At 45.8% G+C, this 24,173-nt stretch overlaps 2 protein-coding genes across 2 annotated transcripts in view; both read right to left on the bottom strand.

Moving 5' to 3' along the window:
• LOC309346882 (arylacetamide deacetylase-like 3) overlaps positions 1 to 24,173 on the bottom strand; it is a 76,474-nt gene that overhangs the window by 35,777 nt on the left and 16,524 nt on the right. The gene's annotated exons all lie outside the window — the stretch shown is intronic.
• On the bottom strand, positions 11,219 to 18,123 carry LOC309346885 (arylacetamide deacetylase-like 4). Its single transcript, XM_081871203.1, has 4 exons — positions 17,540 to 18,123; positions 16,564 to 16,780; positions 12,655 to 12,718; positions 11,219 to 12,005 (listed from the first exon to the last, which is right to left on the bottom strand). Exons 1-4 carry the CDS (start codon positions 17,714 to 17,716, stop codon positions 11,231 to 11,233), a joined length of 1,233 nt encoding a protein of 410 aa, XP_081727329.1. The 5' UTR covers positions 17,717 to 18,123; the 3' UTR covers positions 11,219 to 11,230.

Below are 24,173 nucleotides of genomic sequence, written 5' to 3'. Positions count from 1 at the left end.
AAAAGCTTCCCTATACGGGGAAGCCTTCAGATGACTTCTAAAAGCTGTGTAGTTAACTGTCATGTGACAAAGACTCATGAGAGCAGAAGCAGCAAAGCAGACTGGAAAGTGCTGGGACTGCACAATCATTTGGGCCTACTAAGGTTATTCAGGCCTAACTGCTAACTGATGAGTCACTCTGACATGTGACTCAGCAGCCAGTTTCTTTTTTGTGCTCTTTGTAATATTTCAGTGAGAGTCTGTCTGCTTCAGCTGTGAACAGAGTCAGTATGTAATCTCAATCAAACTGTTTGGAACTATGTTGTTTATGAAGAAGTTTATTTTAACTCAGTAAAGCTTTTATTCTTTAAAACTCTGCATTATTAATTTACACTGCACGTCAGGTTATGGGACCCAGTGTTTTATGGATGGTGAATGGCTAAAGCTGGAGAATCAGGGTGCTGTTGGTGAGGACCTCGAAGGGACTGAAGGTCCAGTGGTGAGGCTGCGTACCGAAAAAGCAAACCCGGTGCAGCAAGGAGCAGAAGCCATGTCAGCTCAGCAACCTGCGCGGTTTATTGTTAATCTTGGCAACACTGCCCAGATGGAATGTCTGAATGGTAATAACTACCTGACTTGGGCTCTCAAGCTTGAACTGGTTCTAAAACGTGATAGAATTTGGCACTGTGTGGAAACTTGTTTGAATCCACAACCTTCTGAGCAGGAACGTGAAGAGGATGATAGAGCCAGAGCGCACATTTTGTTGGCTCTAGAGGAACCATAGGTCCTGCACATTGCAGATTTGGACTCTGCCAAAGAATATTGGGATCGTCTATGTCAGATACGCCTGTCTGACAGTGCTGGTTCAATAATTGGACTAACTAGGAGACTGTACAGAACTGTGCTACCTCAAGGTGGATGTTTAACCACACATCTTCAGACTTTGCGCATGTTATTCCTCCAGTTGCAAAGGAGAGGTAAAAGATTTCCAGACCTGGGTCAAGTCTATATCCTGCTATCCAGTCTCCCACCAAGCTTTAATATTGTTATAGCCTCTCTTGAAAGCATGAGGCAAGAAGATTTATCGATGGCGTATGTAACAACCCATCTACAGGAGGAAACTGAAAAGTGTGTGGAAAAGTTGAGTGAGAAGGCAGACCAGAGGAGTTTGAGTCGCCCTGCTAACCAGAAACCCAGATTCTCAGGAAGAGATGGGATCGAAGAATGCTCCACAGATCGTGCCATGTTGGCAAAGAAATGCTATCAGTGTGGCAAGCTCGGGCACATGAGGAAAGACTGCTGTGTGAAAAACCCAGGAAAAGCGAGCAATCCACATGAGACAGAAAAGCGGACAGATTTCGTCTCGGGAGCCGCAAGAAAAGAAAAATTTCTCCAGACAGCTACATTTTGGACTCTGGCTCTGCCAGAATCATAATGAACAGCCCTGACTGCTTTGCAACACTCAGCAAATTGCCAAAAGGCAAGGACAGCATTTGTCTTGCTGATGGACGGCATTGTCCATTATCAGGTATAGGTACGTGTTATTTGCCATGCCTAGATGCAGAATTGAGGGATGTATTGTTTGTTGAAGTACTAGAATTTTCTTTATTGTCAATTTCGTGCCTTACCAATGTTGGTTTTGAATTTATTTTAGGGGGTGATGAATGTTTGATTAAGAAGCAGGGCAAGGTAATTGCTTCTACAAAAATGGTGCATGGCTTGTACCCTTTACAGCATTCTCCGCCAAGTGATGGGGTCACAGAGGGACCTAAAGCTGGAAAAAAGGATGTGTTAATAACTGAACTATGTCAGCAAAACTCTAATTGCCCACATAAAAACTGCATCCATGCTTTGCACAGAAAAATGGGGCATGCAAGTTTCAAATATCTAGAGAACATGCAAAAAGTATGTAAAGATTTAAATGTTAACCAGTTCAGCACATACCTTGATTGTGCTATTTGCAAGCAAGCAAACTCAAAGTTGCAACCAATACCAGGTAAAAGTGATAGAATTTCTATACATGTTTTGCAACTTGTACATTCTGACTTAATTGGTTTTTTTCCAGAGAGTGAGGAAGGATCTAGATATGGCCTAATTATTGTGGATGATAAAACAAGGTATTCATGGCTATATCTATTGAGAAACAAATCAGAATGTGCTGATGCTTTTAAGTCCTGGAAGGTATGGACAGAAAGACATTTTCAAAGGCCACATTTTAAACTGCTAACCGACCGAGGAGGCGAATATTTAAGTAATCATTTCCAGGCATGGCTTAAATGCCATGGAATAATGCATCGTCTCACATTTCCAAATAGTCCCTGGCAAAATGGAGTTGCAGAGAGACGTGTGGGTGTCATACAAATTGTAAAGGACAGTTGTTAACTGATGCTGGATTGCAAAATGATGCAAAGCTCTGGGGAGAAGCTGTCTTGACTGCCAATTTTTTAGTGAACCGTACTTTCACTACTGCCACGGGTGATATTCCCTACAGAATGCTTTTAGGGAAGGAACCGGATTGTGCAGGTTTACATGTGTGGGGGAGTTGGGCTTTTGTTCATATCCCCAAGTCTATGAGACGCAAAGGTGAGCCTAAAACCAGAAAGCTACATTTCATTGGCTATCAGGGCTATCAGGGCTATTCTAGCAGGCATTATCGTTTTGCTTTGGGACATGGGTGAGTAGTCATTTCACAAAATGCTGAATTTGCTGAACTGGATAGGTGGGAACAGGTTCATGCCAATCCTAGTATTTTAATTCCTTTCTCAGTACAGCCACAGGAGCCTCTTAGGCAGGCAGCTGCTGAGGAAAGGTTAGAAAGTGGGGAAATTTGCCCTCAGACACTGACACTTTGCAAAGTGCCACAAGGAGTGAATCAGAGGAACAACAAAATGATGAACTGGAGGAGCAACAAGAGAAGGAAAGCCCAGTGGTTATTCCTAGAAGGTCCACACGGACTACCAAGGGTATTCCCCCTGATAAATTGACTTTTGGTGCAACAAAAGTGTGTCATGTTAATTGTACAGAGCCACAGGATTTTGCTCAAGTTCTGAAAATACCTTCTAGGAAGAAGAAGAAGAAGAAGAAGAAGAAGAAGAAGAAGAAGAAGAAGAAGAAGAAGAGTAGTAGTAGTAGTAGTAGTAGTAGTAGTTTGGATTTGATATCCCGCTTTATCACAACCCGAAGGAGTCTCAAAGCGGCTAACATTCTCCTTTCCCTTCCTCCCCCACATCAAACACTCTGTGAGGTGAGTGGGGCTGAGAGACTTCAGAGAAGTGTGACTAGCCCAAGGTCACCCAGCAGCCGCATGTGGAGGAGCGGAGATGCGAACCCGGTTCCCCAGATTACGAATCTACCGCTCTTAACCACTACACCACACTGGCTGAGGAACAAACCCAGTGGTTTGATGCTGTCAGGGAACTGCCATCAGCTCAGGGGCCGGAGGTGAAAAGCCGGATGGATTACAGAGAGCCCCCAAAGATCAGAGGAGGAGAGTAGCCACGCCTCTAGTGGAGAAGAGCTGCAGGGCTCGCAGGAGGTGAGGTGGTGCCAGGACACCTTGCCTGAACAAAGCGGGGAGGAGAGAGGTCCTCCGTTACCATGCCCTCCTTGCGCAGTAGGATTCCGCACAGAGAGGGGAAGCGCAGACTGGGCGTCAAAAAACTACTCTGTTTGGGAAGGTTTAAGGACCGCCCACTCTCAGAATCTGCCAGTGAATGAGCGAGCTATGGAATAGTGGTGCTCTGCATGGTGAAGGTTTTTTTTTGGGGGGGGGGTTTGGCACCAGTAACAAGGCTTTACAACAGACGAGGGAGGTATTTGCCTGATTGCTCTCGAGCAACCAACTGATACCCTTACAGCAATCTTCCCTTACACACATTTCTTCCTCTCAGATACAAATTGACATTTCTAATTAGGCAGATTTGAACAAACCACTTTCAGTACTCAAACACATGCTTGCTCCTTCAATCTTGATCCCTCAGAAGGAAGGGGGGCTAAGTAAACCCACCCTTGCCTTGCCTGAGGCTGCAATCTCTCATTCTCAGAATCAGCCTCATTCTCAGAATCAGACCACTCCCAAGCGTCTCACCCTGCTGGATCCCCGACACCATGCCCCATATCTCTTAAACTGAAGATTTGTTTTTATCTGGGGGAGGGTGGTGGGAGGTTGTAATTTTGTTCAATTTGTTTTTATATGTGAACCTATTTAATTTGCAGTTTGGGAAGCAATTTGTGAAACAGCAATCTGAGAGTCCCTGACGTTGCTTGAGGGTAGCCGTGATGAGCCAGACCGGACCAGCCGCGGAGATGGAGCAGGAAGCTATGGTGCAAGGGCTAATTGAGAGGAACCGAGACCTTGAGGTGCACATTGCTCCGCTGTCAGCCTGGCTGGAGGAGAGGCAAGCACAGGATGGTCAGGCCAGAGCCACCCCGATTGGAAGGAAGGTCCCAGGGCTAGTGAATAAGTTTGGAGGAAAGCCCCAAGATTACAACACATTCCGGACAGATATACAATACGTGTTGGAATTACAAGAAGGGGAGCTTGCTAGCGACCAAGAGAAAGTTGCATTTTTAATCGGACACCTTGAGGGCGGGGCTAGAGAATGGATTAGGCCGCCCATAGCAGTAGGGGACGATGCTTTGAAAGACCTGAAGAAATTTTATCAGGCGATGGATGCTATGTTCTCCAGCGAGGTGGAAAGAAGTGTGACACGAAGGGAGCTGCTGAGTTGCAAACAGGGGTCTCTGACTGTCACGAGCTACTGGAAGAAATGTGTGTGAAGATTTTTCTAGAAGCTGCTTATTCATTTGTGTATTCACAATGTGTATTTTGTGTGAGTTACAGGTTGAGGTTTATGTTTTAACTCTTTCCTAATGGACACAGAGTGGTTGCAGTTATATTAAAGATTCTTGAAATGGTCGGATGAAATGGGGGAAGATGAGGAGATTTCACCCCTCCCATATCCAAGAATCTCCTGACGAGTCTGCTGATTCTCCAGAGAGGAGCAGTGTTCTGCTTTCTATTTATTCAGCTCCAGCACCACATCAGTCAGTCAGTCAGAGTGAGTGAGTGAGTGAGTGAGTCAGTGTGTCAGAGAGAGAGAGAGACACTGAGTGTTAGAGATCGTGTGTAGAGATAAGGTTGCTGCTAAGAGCAGTTGCAGACACTCAGTGCAGCATTCATTTATGCTTAGACCTATTTAGCTCTGTATATAGTTTTGTATTATAGTTGTAGTTATAGAATAAAAGAAGATATTTTACAGAGCTGCTCTCTGAGTCGTTTATACACTGCTAGACTCTGCTATACTCTGCTGTGCAACGACTGTATTGTGGAAGTGAATCCGGTGCTCACAACTCTAAGCTGTGAGTCCACAGCACTTTGACCTGTTCCTGTGCAGAAGGTGGTCTCTGGAAGTGCTACCCAGCTAGCCTAGCCCAGTCGGGGCTGAAGTGGATGAGTCCAGTTGGTGACACTGGCTCAAGGGCGATGCTGACAAGCTGTACGCCATGTCCGACAGGGAAATGCAGGAGTTGCGGCAATTTATTGACAAGAACCAGAAGAGAGGTTTCATAAGAGAATCGAAGGCGGTGGGGGGCAGTCCGGTGTTCTTTGTGGACAAAAAGGATACTAATCAGCCTAGATTGGTCATAGATTACCGGGCCTTGAACCTTGTGTCAGAACCCGTGACCTTCCCAATGCCTAGGATTGACGACATTTTAACATGGGTGAGGCAGGGGAAAATCTTTACCAAGCTGGACCTCAGGGGAGCGTACAATTTGATTAGGATGAGGGAGGGGGACGAATGGAAAACCACCATGTTCACCCCCCTGGGGGCCTTTGAGTACTTAGTTATGCCATTTGGATTACAGTTGGGCTCCGCCTGCTTTCAAGCATTCATGCACCACGTGTTGGGGTCCTTGCTGTACAAGAACTGTGTGGCCTTCTTGGACGACATCTTAATCTATTCTGACAATGAGAAGCAACATGTCAGAGACGTCAGGGAAGTGCTAAAAAGACTGCAGAAGCACCAATTGTGGGTCAAGCTGGAAAAATGCCAATTTCATGCAAGAGAGGTCAAGTTTCTGGGGTACAAGTTGTCAGACAAGGGCCTAGCTATGGACCCCAGCAAGGTGCAGGCGGTACTGGAATGGAAGGCCCCCAAAACCCGGAAGGACGTGCAGAGGTTCCTAGGGTTCAGCAACTTCTACAGGAAGTTCATCAATAACTTCGCCCACTTGACAGTGCCCATCACAGATTGTCTCAGTAGCAAAAAGAAGTTCGTCTGGACAGAAAGGGCCCAGCAATCCTTTGAAAGACTGAAGAAGGTGTTTGCTTCGGAAGAGCAGCTCCTGCACGTGGATCTGGAGAAGCCCATGAGGCTGGAGACTGACGCATCCGACTGAGCCATCGGAGTGGTACTTTTGCAGCCAGGGGCCCAGCAGGGCTGGAAGCCGTGCACCTTTTTCTCGAGGAAGCTGAGCAAGTCGGAGCAAAACTACATGGTGTATGACCGTGAACTGCTTGCAATCTATGCAGCGTTTCGCCGATGGAGGCATCTGCTAATAGGGGTGCAGCACAAGATCCAGCTTTGTACGGATCACAAGAACTTGGAATACTGGAGGACTGCGCGAGTACTCAACCAGAGACAGATTCAATGGGCACAGGAGTTCTCCAAGTTTTCCTTTCAGATCCGGTATGTGCCGGGAGAGGAAAACGTTAGAGCAGATGGAAGGAGAGGGACCGCCAGAAGTACGACACGTGTTCCCTGAGAACCGATGGGTGTGGGGGGGAGTGTTGGTTGGGGAACGAGAACTGGCCGGGCTTACTAGAAACGACGAGTTCGCTCAAACTAAAATCAGGGAACTCCGGGAAGGAAGGGAAAACCATGGAGAGTTTGAGGAAAAGGAAGGGCTACTGTACTATAAGGGGGCGCTGTACGTACCGGGGGAGGACTTGAGGGGAAGGGTGCTCAAACAACTCCACGACAACCCAACAGCGGGGCACTTTGGTCAGCACAAGACCATGCTGCTTGTCACCAGGCAGTTCTGGTGGCCAAGGGTAAGGGAATATGTATGGGGGTGCGACTGCTGCCAGAAGGCAAAGGGGGAGAGAGCTGCCCCCGCAGGGTTACTGGAACCCTTACCCACGCCGGGAAGACCCTGGGAGGTGGTGTCCATTGATTTTATGACAGATTTGCCAAAGTCAAGGGGAAGTCAGCAGTCATGGTAGTAGTTGATCTACTGACAAAAATGTGCCATTTCATAGCTTGCTCACATGCGGTGACGGCAGAGGAAACAGCCAGGTTGTTTGTGGATCACATCTTCCGGCTGCATGGGGCTCCCTCGAGGGTCATCTCAGATCGCAGGAAACAATTTACTTCCTGTTTCTGGAGGAAGCTCATGAGCTTGCTGCAGGTCGAGGTGGGCTTCTCAACAGCGAGACACCCGGAAACCAACGGGCAAGCAGAAAGAGCGAACAGTATACTCCAGCAATACCTACGCTGCTACGTCAGCGAGAGACAGAACGATTGGGTAGAGAAACTAGCGCTGGTTGAATTTGCGTACAATAACGCAGAACATGTGTCCACGGGAATGAGCCCGTTCATGGCCAGTTATGGGTGTCACCCCAGGGCCTTCCTGGGGAGGGGGGAGGAAGGATGGAGTGTACCTGCAGCAGAGCAGTTTGTGGAAGAAATGGAGGCCTTGCACCAGCAACTCAAGATGAACTTGGAGCGGGCCAAGGAAATTTACAAGAGGCAGGCAGACAAGCACCGTCGGGAGGGGGAAGCCATACGGGTGGGAGACCGGGTGTGGTTGTCAACCCAAGGGTTACCCTTTAAGGGAGGGTGCAAGAAGTTGCAGCCGAGGCGGCTGGGACCTTTTGAGGTAACACAGCAGGTGAACCCAGTGGCATTCAAGCTCAAGTTTCCTGACAGCATGAAAATACACCCGGTGTTCCATAGGTCCCTACTCTCACCGTACAGGGAGGGGCGGAAATTCCCGAGGCGGGAGGGAGATGTCACCACACACCCACAGGTAGAGGAGAGGGAACACCACAACCAGGCCACGGAAATACTCAATTCAAGGTGGCGAGGGCGCAAGGTGGAGTACTTGGTAGCTTGGGAGGGAGAACCCAGGTCAGAAAACACGTGGGTTCCCGCGGAGGCAATCAATGACGGGTATCTTGTGGAGGAGTTCCACAGCCTGTTCCCAGATAAACGAAAACCACTAGCAAGATTCTGGGAGGAGCAATTTGGAACCACAGACGACAAAGACGACTTTGTGGGTTTTCCTGCGTCCGAAGAGGAGGGAGGAGAAGCGTCAGAGTGAGAAGAATCAGACTGGGAGGCCCACCCCGTGGGAAGAGATCGGAGCAGGTGGGAAGCGGGTTTTGAATCCTCAGAGGATGGCGGCAGCTCCTTCCAGGGATTCCCTGCATCGTCGGCCGAGGAAAGGGACGAAGTTGGATCAAAAGGTTGGGCCGGGGGTGGTGGGGGTCCTGGGGGGGAGGTGGATGTCAGGGAACTGCCATCGGAGCCAGAGGCGGAGGCAAGGCTCAAAAGCGATGCAGGAGAAGGGCCCAGCAGGGAGAGGGGCAGCTCATCGGCTGGGGAAGGAAATCAGCGTAACACCAGGGATAAAGGGGGGCAGATGGGGGAATCGGCAAGTGGGCTCCAGGACTCCTTGCCGGAGACGAGCGGGGAGAGCACGGGTCCTCCACTGCCCACACCCACCCTGCGCAGAAGACTTCCGCGCAGGGAGAGTAGGTGGAGACTTGGCGTCAAAGAGCTTCTATGCTGGAAGAAGTTCAAAAAATGCCCACTGACGGATTCTGCTAGCGACTGAACAGCTACGGGGTGAAGAGCTGTCCAGACAGGAAAGGTTTAACCAGGCAACCTAGCCAGGGTTGTCGACAACTTATGCACGAGCAACCCCTATAATCATTACACTGCCAAATCATCCTGCTTCCGGGGGCCCAGTTGCCGGTGGGTAAGTTGTTTTCCATGTCTGACCAGGAGATGCAAGAGTTGAAGCAGTTTATTGACAAGAACTTAAAGAGGGGGTTCATAAGGGAATAGAAGGCAGTAGGGGGGAGCCCAGTATTCTTTGTGGACAAGAAAACGATGAATCAGCATCGCTTTGTAGTGGATTATCGCCTCTTGAACAAGGTAACTGAACCCGTAGCCTTCGCCATGCCCAGAATTGACAATGTTTTGACGCGTGCGAGGCAGGGGAATTTTTTTTGCCAAACTGGACCTAAGGGGAGCGTACAATCTGATTAGAGTGAGAGAGCGAGACGAATGGAAGACGACCATGTTCACCCCGCTGAGGGCATTTGAGTATCTCATCATGCCATTTGGATTTGCAATTGGGATCCACCTGCTTTCAAGCCTTTATGCACCACGTGTTGGGGCCCCTGCTGTACAAGAATTACGTGGCCTTTTTGGAGGACGTTTTGATCTTCTCTGAAAATGAAGCAGAGCACGTGAAAGATGTCAGGCAGGTGCTAGAGAGATTGAAGAAGCATCATTTGTAGGTCAAGCTGGAGAAATGCCAATTCCATGCTCGAGAGGTGGAGTTCCTGGGGTACCGACTGTCAGACAAGGGGCTGGCCATGGACCCGGAGAAGGTGAAAGCAGTGCTGGAATGGAAGAGCCTCAAAACAAAGAAGGATGTGCAAAGGTTCCTAGGTTTCAGCAACTTCTACAGGAAGTTCATCAAGAACTTTGCTCACTTGACAGCACCCATAACGGATTGTCTCAGCGGCAAGAAGAAGTTTGCATGGACCAAGGAAGTGCAGCAGTCCTTTGAAAGGTTAAAGAAGGCTTTCGCCTCTGAGGAGCAGCTCCTGCAGGTGGATCCTGGGAAGCCACTGAGAGCGGAGACAGATGCTTCAGACCGGGCCATCGGAGCAGTGCTGTTGCAACAAGGGTCAGGGGAGGCCTGCAGACATTGTGTGTTTTTTTCCAGGAAACTGAGCAAGTCAGAGCAACATTACACTGTTTATGACAAAGAATTGCTGGCCAATTATGTGGCCTTTTGGCAGTGGAGACACTTTTTGATTGGGGCGCACCACCAGATCCAGGTCCGAACGGACCACAAGAACCTGGAATACTGGCGGACAGTGCGTGTACTCAACCAGAGACAGGTCCAGTGGTCGCAGACATTCTCACAGTATCACTTTGAGATATAATACGTTCCTGGAGGGGGGGGAATGTGAGGGCGGATGCACTTTCCAGAAAATGGAATGGGAAGGACCTCCTGTGGCCAGGCCCATGTTCCCAGAAGACCGATGGTCGTGTGAGGGAGCACTGGTAGGGGAGCAAAATCTGGTTGGGCTCACCAGACACGATGAGTTTGCTCAGACTAAATTAGGAAGCTCAGCGATGGAAAGGGGGGAAATGGGGGGTTGAGGAAAAAGGAGGGCTCTTGTACTACAAAGGGGCACGGTATGCACCAGGAGAGGCATTGAGGGCCAAAATACTTAGGCAGCTCCATGACAACCCCACAGCCGGCCATTTTGGGCAGCATAAGGCCATGCTACTAGTCACCAGACAGTTCTGGTGACCCAAGGTGGCCCATTTTTGGAGGTTTACATCAATACAAATGACAGAATCGATAAAATATGTGAAATAATGGGCTTTCCTTTGATATATTTTTTAAGCAGAGGAATCTTCAAAAGTTCATCAAATCATAGATCTTATTCTAATTTCCTCTACTGAGTTTTTTGTAGTCTTTGCTACCACCTTGGTTTCCAGACCCTTGATCAGCCCAATCTCCTTCTTCTGCACAAATTCCAGCTTATCAATTATCCTAATTAAATTGTAGCACCCAGAACTGGACACAGTTCTCCTGGTCAAGGCAAAATGGAGTGGAAGTATTACTTCTCTTGATCTGGACACTATAATTCTGTTGATTCAGCCTAAAACAGCATTAGCAGTGCAGATCTCCAGCCAACGAATGTGTACTAAAGGGAAAATGGAAGAGAAATGTTCATAAAATGCATATATTAGTGAATATAATATAGAAATGCAATGTAATAGAGCAAATTGCTAGTAATCCATACAAAGTAAACATGTTTCTTAGGGAAATTTCACATTAAACTGCTGATGAATTTTCATGAGGAATTCCCCACTGCCCCAAAGAACCACATATTTCTACAGAATTGCAAAGAACTGAAAAGATGATTGGAAAAATGAGAAACTATCAGAAGCTGACATTGGCATATTCTCCCCTCTTTAGAGATTTCCTCTCATAAGTTTTTAACAAAGTCTACGATGCTGACCATTAATTCAACTGCAGCGGGGAATGCAAAGATGCATCCTTTGAAGAAGTTTATCATCCCATGAAACCCGTTCTCAGCATGGAACCAGCTGACTTTCACTCCATGGTCCACCAGACGTTTCTTGTACAGCAGTGAGTCATCTCGTAATACATCGTACTCGCAGCTCACAATTAGGGTTTCAGGAAGCTTCTGGATGACAGAGTCCTCAGCAAAAAGGCAAGAAATATCAGGTTCCAATGTCTCTGATAATTGCCTATAGACTTCAGGTTCATAAGGAGCAAGTGGGACTTGTTTGTAGCCTCTCCCCTTAAATCTCTCTGGAAGGTTGTCTGGACTCAACCACTTCCCATATTTCAGCCTCACTGAATCTGGCACATGAGAGCCCTTCAGGACCTGCCCTGTCAAAGAAGGGTCCTTTCCAAAGTACTTCAGGCCAAAGTAAACAAAACTTTCCCGGAACAGGATGGGCATTGAACTGTTCTGCTGATAGGAAGGCAGGTTGATGTCCATAGCCTGTGTATAAGGATAGATGAGCACTTGAGCCCGTAGCTTTGGAAGGTCTGTTCTCTCCACCAATTTCTGGGCAACAACACAAGCATAATTGCCCCCCGCACTGTCCCCACCAACGATGATCTTGGAAGGATCCACCCCATGGGAAGCTGCATTTTGAATTAAGTGTATGGTAGCAGCAAGGCAGTCCTTGTACTGAGCGGGAGGAAGATGCTCAGGAGACAGGCGGTAGCTGCAGAATAAAACAGAATTAAAGAGGTAAACTTCCAGAATCTTTTCCAAACACATTCATGATCACATAGGATTACAAGAAGAGCCTGCTGGATCAGTTATAGCAGATACAATGCAGGTGAAAGTCAGCTGGCTTATGCCCTTAAAAAACTGACTTTACCAGCTAGCAAAAGAGCGTAGGGAACACTGGGGAAGAAGAACCCTGCAGGATTGGATCCAGCTGGTGGAAGACCATTTGCCACTTGCAACTTTCCTGCCTCCTCCTGTTTAGATGCAGGGGGCGTTTCCCAGTCTCTTCCTGATTATATGTTTAAAAGCCCTAACTGAACATTAGCCCCACTCCTGGATTGATTCCAGGCTGGATCTGGGTTGGGTGATCAGTTGAGGCTGATCTGGAGGCCCTGGTTAGGGGTGCTGTGCAAGGCCTTATGCCCAGTTCATAGTCCCCCCCCCCCACGGAAGCGAGCGTGTTCATGTCTTAAGCACATGAAGCTCTGATTTTCAATCACAGAGTGGAACATTGACAGCTTTCGTGGGGAGCCTCTTTCTCTTGTAGGGAATATGGCAAGGGATGCCAGCCTGAAATACAGCAGCATGCTGGGCCCCTACACACTTTCCCTATGAAAGGCCATGGGGTTGTCTTTACATACCCAACAGACACAACCACTGAATCAGTCTCCTTGGCAATCTTGCTGCAGACATCTTCGTAGAATGCTAGCAAGTTGGGAGGGAAATTCAAAATTGGGAAGCAATTATGTGGAAAATATACCTAACGAAAGGAAGCGTTTCACAACCCAGGGGTGATGCATTCACAGAAGACCCACTGAAATGCATGGACATAAGTCACAGCAGAACCCGAAGAATGACACCTTTGGCTTCCATTGCTCTACATCAGGGGTCAGCAACCTGAACGAATGGAATGATTGGTTATGAAGGAACGAATGGAATGAATTTGTGGGTATGCCCCACAAATAACCTAGAGATTCATTTTAAATAAAAGGACACCTTCTACTCATGTAAAAACACGCTGATTCCCAGACCGTCAACGGACTGGATTGAGAAGGTGATTGGGCCGCATCCAGCCTACAGGCCTTAGTTTGCCTACCCCTGCTCTACATGCTGTGAGACTGCAACTCCCAGGAGTCACAGGCAGGGATGTCACACTTACTTTCAGTTCTCTACCCGCCCAGGGTTTCTAGCAACTGCTAAGCAGAAGCACTGCTGCCTCCAATCTTGCCATTTTTGCAAAGTAATCTTCCCTTTCATACAATATTGGTACATGCGATATTCACTGACATAAGCCTTTTTATGCATTGTGAACATCCCATTCCTAGAGAGCTGCATTGTAAGCGTCAGAGACTGACTTTGGTTTCACAAATTGCTTCCCAAACTGCAGATTAAATAGGTTCGCATATAAAAACAAATTGAACAAAATTACAACCTCCCACCCCCCCCTTCCCCAGACACAAACAAATCTTCAACTTAAGAGATATGGGGCATGGTGTCGGGGATCCAGCAGGGTGAGACGCTTGGGAGTGGTCTGATTCTGAGAATGAGACATTACAGCCTCAGGCAAGGCAGGGGTGGGTTTACTTAGCACCCCTTCCTTCTCAGTCTTATGATGCCGGAAGGGTAACAAAGGCAGGGAGTTGGCGGCTTCAGAATGTTGGGGGGGGGTGTCCTGGAAGAGGATACTAGAGTAGAGCTCTCAGAGGAATCTTCGCTAGACAGCGAGGGGGGAGGATGCCCAAATTCTCCTCGCAGCAGGATGGAGGAGAAGGTGAAAATGCTAAGTAAGGGGGAAAGGGGAAAGAGCAGATCTGGTCTCCCTTTGTGCTATCTGAGAAACGAAAACTCAGACTGGAGAATGACAGGCATTTGGCACGCTCTGTGATTTTGAACTGTAAATAAAAAGGTAAAGGTAAAGGGACCCCTGACCATTAGGTCCAGTCGTGGCCGACTCTTGGGATGCGGCGCTCATCTTGCTTTATTGGCCGAGGGAGCTGGCGTTTTTCTGCAGACAGCTTCCGGGTCATGTGGCCAGCATGACTAAGCTGCTTCTGGCGAACCAGAGCAGCTCACGGAAACGCCGTTTACCTTCCCGCCTGAGCGGTACCTATTTATCTACTTGCACTTTGACGTGCTTTCAAACTGCTAGGTTAGCAGGAGAAACTGTAAATAAACGTACATAAATCTTCCAGAGGCTCATTAATTCTTATCAGAGCTGTTTGCCTGCCTGAGATCATTACACACAGATCCACGAGTTGCAAGCTTTCATTTAATTAACATGTTATCGTTTGTATTCATATATGCAAACATATTTCACTTTTCAGAGACAGGAAAAACAAACTTGTTATAAGAATCTCCCAAATCTCCACCTTAGAAGAAATCTGTCTAGCCGTTGAAGTGAGGGAGCATGGGAGTTGTATTCAAGGAAGCAAGATCTTAGAGGGCTACAGGTGCCCCCATTCCCCCAAATATGAATGTCTGTAGCAATACCAAGCTCTTGCAGGAGGTTGTGTCACCAGTCTCCTGACTCCCAATTTCTTCATGTGTAACTTGATCCTAGCCTTCCTTCCTCCCGCAGTTCCTGCTTCATAGGCTGTTGCCATGGAAGGCTACTGAATGTGACTTGTTAATTGCCAACATATTACATTGCAATTGGTCTTGCGAGATGAAACCTGGTGTGAGTCCAGTTCTCTCAACCACTCATATCGTTATCCTTGAGAGATAGGAAAGAACTGTGGAGATATCGATCTTCCAGCTCGATCGATTAGCCGTGACCACTGATTGTTTTACGATCTCAATCAGCCGTTTACAGCATCCAGCCGCTTCCTTCTAGCTGCGCAATTCTGCTGTCTCTTCAGTCACGGCTCAGCAGAGTAGCATACAGCGGCGCAAAGCTGTCTTTTTCTCCTTTTCTCCATGCAAGCATACACAGACAGGTTCGTCTATTTACAGCTCTTTATTGAAACATTTCAGCATCAAAGACCGGGGCTTCTTTCAGCCATGTCTCTCTCTCATAAAACACAGAGAGAACAGAAAGTACAGGAAACAAGCTCCTCCTTAGCTTCTAAAGCTGACGTCAGAAAGTGACGCACACCTCAGAACACTTAACCAGTTAAGTTCTGAACTCTAACAAGAACCATTCTGGATTAGGCCAAAGGCCCAGCCAGCCCAGCCTTGTGTTCTCCCCAAGGCCAACCAGATGTCAGCAGAAAGCCCACAAAGAGAGCCTGTCTGCAACAGCACTTTGCTCACCTGCATGGGGAAATTTCGGGCATGATGGCAGGCGATTTGGGGAATTCTGATAACAAGTTTGTTGTTTTGTGTTTCTGAAAGTGGCACTACTATCTGCCAACTTGTAAAATTGTGATTGGTTTTGTGAGATGGAAACCTGGCAGAGATCCAGTTTCAGGTTACGGGTTTCGGAACGTTGACCTATGTATGGTGGGAAGAGGGCTGGGTTGGTAAGCAGAACAATCAGGAACAGCAACCTATTACAGTGGTACCTCGCAAGACGAATGCCTCGCAAGACGAAAAAAGCGCAAAATGAAAGAGTTTTCCATTTTTTAAGTCCTTCCGCAAGACGAATTTCCCTATGGGCTTGCTTCGCAAGACGAAACATCTTGCGAGTTCTTGTGAGTTTGTTTCCTTTTTCTTAAAGCTGCTCAGCCGCTAAACCGTTAATAGCCGCTAAGCCGCTAATAGCCGTGCTTCGCAAGACGAAAAAACAGCAAGACGAAGAGACTCGCGGAACGGATTAATTTCATCTTGCGAGGTACCACTGTACAGTGGTACCTCGGGTTACATACGCTTCAGGTTGCATACGCTTCAGGTTACAGACTCCGCTAACCCAGAAATAGTGCTTCAGGTTAAGACCTTTGCTTCAGGATGAGAACAGAAATTGTGCTCCGGCAGTGCAGCAGCAGCGGGAGTCCCCATTAGCTAAAGTGGTGCTTCAGGTTAAGAACAGTTTCAGGTTAAGAACTGACCTCTGAGGTACCACTGTATATACATGTTTGTGAACCTCTTTGAGGTTCTATGAAATCAAGTGTTATGTGAAATTTATAAAAGGAATGAGTCGGTATCAGCAGTGGGGGGCATCTGTCCCTCCCCCAAGGGCTGTTTGCTGGAGTGCAGCTCCCCAGATCCCTGACCATTGACAAATAGAGATGTAGGATCTGGGAAGCCATGACAACAAGTGGGTCCATGTCTATAAATTAACATAAGCAAATCCAAAGCACATGTTTGCCCCTTGTCTCTTCAGGAACTTCCACCAACACTCTTGTATTTCAGCCCTGTAAACCTCTCTTCCAATGATATCTGAAGCACTTCTACCCAGAAAGGAGATTCCAACTAAACATTAGGAACACCTTTCTGATGGTAAGAGTTGTTTGAGAGGGAACCGCCTCGCTTGGGAGGTAGCGGGCTCTCTTTGACTGGAGGTTTGACAATAGAGGTTTCACACCATTTCTAGGATTCTACATTGGCTTATGGAGTTCAGTGGGAATTGCCACTAGATAAGTGTTCATAGGCTCACAGTTTTAATCTCTTACCGATGCTTCCAATCATCCCAGCACCTCCATGGAAGAACACAAATCCTTTCCTTGGGCCAGCAGATGGTGTTTTGGGCTGATAAACCCTCACAGGCACCCCGTCGAAATGCAGATCTTTGGAAGAGAGGCTGGGATCCGCTCTTGGATTCCAGAAATTCATGAGGAAGCGGATAACAGCAACCTGTCTGCAGACACCAAGCAGCTCAAGACACTTCCCCTGTTGGGCAAAGAAAAGTCTCATGAAAATAGTGCCCACATTTGCATCCTATTCACAAGGGGTGGTATCCAAATAAGTCCTATTTAAAGTAGACCCATGGAAATGAATGAGCACATGTTAGCCAAGTCCATTAATTTCAATTGGTCAGCTTAGAATTGGTCACCCCAACCTAAACACCCGCCAAGGTACAGAGGCAAAAGAAGCTTGGAAACAAGCTAAGCTTTGGAGAAACAATCCACAATCTCCTTGCTTGCCTATGAGGCAATATTGCTGAAGAAACCATGTTGTAAAGAAAACATGGCTTTGTGTGAATAATTTATTTCTCTCTATGTGTGTCTTTCTATAGGCTGAAAGGAAGCCCTTGTTGAATGTGATAATATCTTCATCGCATCATCATCAAGTGAATTCATTATGCATGTTGGATTAAGCAGTATTTGAATAACCTAAATATATAAACTATTATTATTATTAATTAAATATACTGCCCTTTATGAAATGATCTCAGGGTGGTTCACAGCAAAAAATTAAGATAAAAACCCAAAATACACAATGAAAGCAAGAACAAAGCAAACCAATAACACCTTTAAAAGATATAGAAATGTTTTTGCCTGGTGCCAACAGATACGTATTATTAAATCTAATAATAATAATAATAATAATAATAATAATAATAATAATACATTTCTTAATCACCTTTCCCATAAGAACATAAGAAGGACCTGCTGGCTCAACTAACGGCTCATTCAGTCCCCAACTTACCGCAGTGAATGCCATTATCGTAAGACAGTGAAGACCTCGAAGCTTTAATGGACTGTCAAATCCAGGTGGAATTTCACTCTTGGAAAGATCATAGTAAATCGCCCAGGAGAGGAGAGACAGGAAAGGAATCCCTATAACTCCAATCAACAACAGCAGGAGGCTCTGAAGAAGCTCCATTTCTCCGTTCCAAAGAGTGAGAAGCAAACACTGCGCCTAAACTGTCAGCATTTGCTGCTGTTTAACTCCACCAGTGGTATTTATACACAGCTGGTTGTAGGTTGGTTGATGAACACATCAATTACCAATTACAACACAGACTTCCATGTAGATGTGATATCCATTAGAATACCAACAGCAATTTCATGGGTTAGATTGGCACAATTAGTGGTACCCTATTCAGGAATTTCAAGTCCAGCCACCGAACCATCCAGCTCCATGTAAAGGTCTTCAGTTTTACATACCGTGGGTGTTTGTTGACTGAAGCTCAAAACATCCCTACCCAGCTTGACTCAATAGTCAGGAATGGTGGGAGCTCTAGTCCAAGGTGGACTTGTGTGTGCTTCCTGGCCCAAGATTTCCAAGGCTTCCGACACGAGTCCCATTCCTACCTAAGCCCCTGGATATTCACATCATGGGCTCTGCTCCTCATACATAAATGCAACTTCATGTTGACATGAAGTATATCTGAGCATGGACACAGCCTGGATTTATGTTGGGGTGACAGGACACCCACCTGCCATTGTCCTCTGTCTGGCTCTGTCTAGCAGATTCCAAATGATATGTCTTAACAACAATTGTTTTAAAATACTTTCTTTTGGCTTCCTGTTTCCGGTGATGGGAAATGGCTGACTCCCACAAGAATGGACCCCAGCTGTGCCGATAATTCAGGGCTGATATGGGGGTAATTAGCCCTGCAGCCTCCCCAGGGTAGGGGAGGACTGTCTTAAAGACCGCAGATTGTCTGTGATTGCTGGCACGCATTAAGGTGCAGCTAGCAGGACACTGGCGTGCTCTGGTCCATGGGGTCACGAAGAGTTGGACACGACTAAACGACTAAACAACAGCAGGACACTGGGTCAAAAAGAGCACGGTCACGGCTGGCACTCTCCGATGTCACTCCCATATCCAGGAACATCTGTTTGGGAAAATAAATAGATTTGAAGAACAAATAGACATAGCCTGGATCGAAGAAGCTGGAATGCAGAATGATACAGTCTCTGGTGTATGAACTCGGACTTCAAAGAGATTCTCATCATGGTGTGTGGATTGCAGAGGTGTTTGGTGTGGGGGTTTTTTCTTCTCCCTCCTTAATATCAACAATTGGTTCCTCATGCCAAACCTCATTAAGAACTTAAATTGCTTTTTTTAAAAAAATGAGTACAGATGGACTTTTATTTACAACTGGGATTGTAATTCCAAGTCTTTTTTTAAAAAAAGACTTGGAATGCTTGTTTAAGGGAAACAGGAATTAATTGTTGGTTGACTATAACGGTTTGAGACAATATTTTGGACAATACACAGTGCAGCTGTTTGCAAAAGATTTTCTTCATTATGAGCAAGAGAAAAGGCTAAATGGCTGTCTAGCAGCCCCTCTCTAGGGCCCGGAGGGGGGACTGGGTGATTTCCAGGAAGGCTGATCAATCGCCAAATGACTGATATATTGCAATACAGCAAACAGTCTGCTTAATAAATATGAAGAATAATTCAATAAGGTGGAAGGTACTATATTTCTAAATCTTAAAAGGAAGGTTTCGACAACAGCCTGGACGGGAAGGATTAACGATTTGGGAGTTGCCAAGACATTAAACTTCAGATAGTTGGATAACACCCCGGATTGACATGGAGCCAGATGAAGCAACGCTAGTAAAAAAAAACAGTTGAAAAGGTACATTACACAAACAAATCTGCATTCGAGGGATGAAAGGTTAAATGATTTCTGACATGATTGAGGATCGCAGAGCCAGAGACAAAGAAGTTCAGAGAGTTAAAATCGAGATGTGGAAATATGGAAATATCAACGAGAGACAGGTCTGAGATTTGGACATGCTCAAGGTTCGGACTATAGGAAGCCGTAAAATTAAAAATTACAATTCGGAAGATAATTCAACCTCTTGTTTTATTTTAGTTTTTTATTTATATTGGATTAAGATTTGATATGTTAATTGGATGTCTTTTATTGGAAAATTAATAAATGATCTAACAAAAAAACCCAAAATTTATTTTGACCCAAAGTGCTCAGCAAAAAAATAATAATTAAAATTTACACTGAGTTTTTAAGTATTCTGCCCACATTTCCCAATCTTCTTTAAAATCAGTCTTTTTGATCTCTGATTTTGCACGTCAAACTTGCCAATTCAACATATTCTATCAATTTCAGCTGTCCTTTTATTTTTTTGTAGGTACTACCTCATTTCACCATTTCTGTGCATATGATATTCATGTTGCCATTGTTGTGTAATGAAATAGATTTAGCTGGGTTTGGGGGGATATCTGCTCCAGTTATCCCTAATATAAAAGATTCCTGCCAACAAAATCTATCCAAATCACCAGTCATTTGAAAACTAGGAAGTTAAATAAAACATTAACATCAGGGAGCACCTTTCATGTGGTTAATGAGTATATTTTGCAAAATTACAAAGAACATGCCTTTTTTATCTTTCTTTTTTTAAATAAAAAAAACCTTCTTTCTCAAATTCCTCCTTTCTTTCCTTTGCACTTTTGCATGTACACTCTGTAAGTATAACCTATGTCTGTGCTCCACTGTCATCATTGACCTTATTCAGGTCTTTACTCTCCACCAGGTATTGAATAACTGCTCTACAGTACAACTGGTGCATGTCTTGGCAAGAGTCAGGACATGTTTCAGATGTCTAATGGAACCATATTAAAATTTGAACCAATGATGTTTAAGATAATATATGAGATAATATTGCATTGAATGTATGGAGATAAATTAGCACATGTGGGTGTGGTGGGTGGGTGTGGGATTTAGTCAGGTATAAACGAGGGGGTGGCCGGGGGTGGAAGGGTGGCTGGGTTGGTAAATTGCTGCCAACACTCCAAAATGAAAAGTAGCTCCTTCTGGCTTGGGATTGTTACAACTTGAAATTGCATGTAAGTGAAGGCAAGACCAATGTGTGCTTTCATTGTGCAGATGCTACGCTGAGACCATTGGTAGAGACTTGCAGGTGCCGTTTTCTTATGTAGCAATGCTGCATAAGAAGAAAAATAGATTTGATGGGAGGCTTTGATATCTACTTTGAAATTCTATCTAATGGCAAATAATGAATGACACATAGGCACTGAAGAAGGAAGATGGACACCAGCAGGGATATTGGGGTGTGGATGGGGAATCATTGCCACACTTCTATATGATTGACAGGATGCAGCCATATCAGTGGATTAAATATGGGTGATACCACATTTTTCCAATCAGTGTTTAGTGGATTATTGTATCCCATGTAAACTTGTGGAAACCATGGTGAACCACTCCCAGGAGAGATGCATGACTCAGGTGCACTGCAGGCCCCACAGTGAGTGCTGCCCAGCATTCTGTCACCTCCTCAGTGGTGATACCCGGGGCGGCCCGCCCTCATCACACTCCCCTTCCTTGGCCCCTGGAAGGGGGAGGAACTCAGAGCGAGCAATGCCATAATTGAGGGATGGCGATTTCTTCATCTTTCACCGTGATGGCTGAACAACTAACAACTTTCTTGTTTCCTCCCTGCTTCTTGCTGCCAGCGAGGGAGGTAGAGAATTCCTCATGCCTGACACCCTGCAACATTCCATTGAAGGAAATCAGGATGCGCACCTTTTGGTGTTGCACTCTCTCGGGAGTCAGCCAATTCGCACGAAAGCGTGACTCCACTGCAAGCATCAGCGCTGGCTGCAAACTCATCTTCCTCCCCGAGCTCAGTGGTGGCAGTGCTGGAGGTGGGGGGAATTGATATTCAAGGATCTAATCAGAAGCTGGGATGGCTTCTGTAATTTTTGGAAGGTCCCAGGGAAATTGGGACGGTTGCAGGGTATGTAAAACTGATCTTGCAGCTCAAAATGTTCCTAAGGGACCTGCCTAACTGTGCCCTATAACGCAAGGGTAATTGGAAGGCAAATCAAGATCTACTGGTATATATTTGGCTGGTTGTCAAGAAACGTTTTATACTTTCAATTGTTTAACAGGACCAACAAAAATTAGTTTCTTCACTAATTTAAGACTCCTGAAATAAAGAAAGGTAGCCAGAATTCATTTTTGCACAGTTCCAAATGCACAGACTGATCCACAAAGCAAAATCCACTTCATACAGAGGCTTGACGGCAAGAAAAGAGCAAACCTCTTTTCACACACACACATCTACGGTTAGTTATAATTGATTTGGGGTTTTCTATTTCCTCTCTGGCTTCCCTACGTGCAATTCTTAAATTCAGAGATTTCTGTGCTTAAAATAACTTTTGTACTTGAGCAGGAAGAAATGCTCAAGCGGTGAATGTCTCGATTTTCATCTGAGCAATGTCAGAGGGTATGGGATACAACTCCATCTTTCTCAGTACAATTTATTTTGTTGTTTCAACCATCGTGGTCATTTTAACCATCACTACAAAGACATATATATTTATCATTACTATGCAGAATTCACATAGATACACCATTAAAAGACAGTGTTAGCCAATTTATACATACATGTATACAGTGGTATCTTAGGTTACAGATGCTTCAGGTTACAGACTCCACTAACCCAGAAATAGTACCTCAGGTTAAGAACTTTCCTTCAGGATGAGAACAGAAATCGTGCTCCGGCAGTGTAGCAGCAGCAGGAGGCCCCATTAGCTAAAGTGGTGCTTCAGGTTAAGAACAGTTTCAGGTTAAGAACAGACCTCCAGAACGAATTAAGTTCTTAACCCAAGGTACCACTGTATCTTAAAATACAACCAAAACACAAAAGTTTCTATATTTCATTGACGATCAGATCATTACACTTCACCATATTATCCTTGAGGAACATTCTTCTGAGTTTTGGGGCAGCAACCGCATATCTTCCACGTTGTTTGTCAGAAACATATCAAAGCCAGATCATGTTTCTAATTGATAGGAGTTAATCTTCTATAGGAATGATTTTCAACCAGTGTACCATGGCACCCTGGGGTGCCTTGACTGATGGTCAGCGGTGCCATGGGCAACACTGGCCTCTGTCCCTCTTTCCTTCCCTCCCTCCTCTGATGGCCTCTTGTGTCTCTGCCTCCCAAAGTCTTCCACAGCTGTTTATTGCAGCAGCCCTGGCTACAAGCTCCCCAAGCGATTGGTGCCTCTAAGAGGCACCTCTCTTTGGGGTGGTGGGGGCAGCTCAGAGACCAGGGACAGCAGCAGCAGCTGCCCGGAGGACTCCCAAGGAGAGGGGAGAGGAGGCTGAGGGAACACTCCACAAGTGTTTCAAAAAGGGTGAGAGGCTGCCAGCTTTGCAAGGAAGGAGTGGAATAACTGGGCTCCTGAGCCCCACAGGGGTGTCACAGAAAGAATGTAGTTGGTTACGGGAGCTGTGGACTCAAAAAGATTGAAAACCTCTGCTATGTTGGAGTTTTATCCACATTTGCTTTCTGACCTCTAGTGGCCACAGCAACGAAAAGCAAGGTAGAAGGCAAATGAAGAAATGTTCCTCACTGAGCTCTAGCAACCTGACTGGAATTTCCTTTACATATGGAATTGGGGTACCTGGAGATGCGGGGTCATTCACATATTGCAAACAGGATGTCGGCAACCATTTCCCCCCTACTACCAATTTAGTAAATTGTCTGTGGAAAGGGAAATCTCAGATTAAACAGGGAGAATATGGAAGCTAGCATTCTGGTGCCAGTGACATTGTGTGGATGCTTCTTCTCCCCCCCCCCCAAAAAAAAATCACTTTACAAAACAAAGGGCTTGTAGTAAAAAAAGGGCTTGTAGTAAAACTGGTAGTAATGACCATCAGTTTGGATGGCTTTAGACAAGTTTGTAGGGAGTGGAGTTATCAATGGCTACTTGTTGTGGTGGAGATTAGATAGATAGATAGATGATAGATAGTATCTAGAAGATGCAAAGATCACCTGTGTTGAAACAATGATTCTTCAACACTTTGTTGGACTGGTCAAGTTGTTTGGATGCCTGATTATCGTCTTCCAAAGCAACTACCCTACAGTGGTACCTCGGGTTAAGTACTTAATTAGTTCCGGAGGTCTGTTCTTAACCTGAAACTGTTCTTAACCTGAAGCACCACTTTAGCTAATGGGGCCTCCAGCTGCCGCTGTGCCGCCGGAGCACCATTTCTGTTCTTATCCTGAAGCAAAGTTCTTAACCTGAAGCACTATTTCTGGGTTAGCGGAGTCTGTAACCTGAAGCGTATGTAACCTGAGGTACCACTGTATTTCCAACTTAAGAATGGAAAGCGAAATGCTTTAAAGATACTCACAAATCCAATCTAAAAATATATAGTATAAACACTGACAACTGGGAATCACTGGCCTGCAAGGGCTCCAACTGGAGAATAGTCTCTACCAAAGGCATCATGGACTTTGAAGAAGCATTAACTCAGGACAAAAGGGAGAAACGTGCTAAGAGGAAGGCACATTTGGCAAACCCTCATTGTGATCAGCTCCCGCCCAAAAA

This window comes from Podarcis erhardii (genome assembly GCF_964252035.2).
Source record: "Podarcis erhardii genome assembly, chromosome: 7".
Taxonomy (NCBI): Eukaryota; Metazoa; Chordata; class Lepidosauria; order Squamata; family Lacertidae; genus Podarcis; species Podarcis erhardii.
This window is presented reverse-complemented; position numbering and strand designations above follow the sequence as displayed.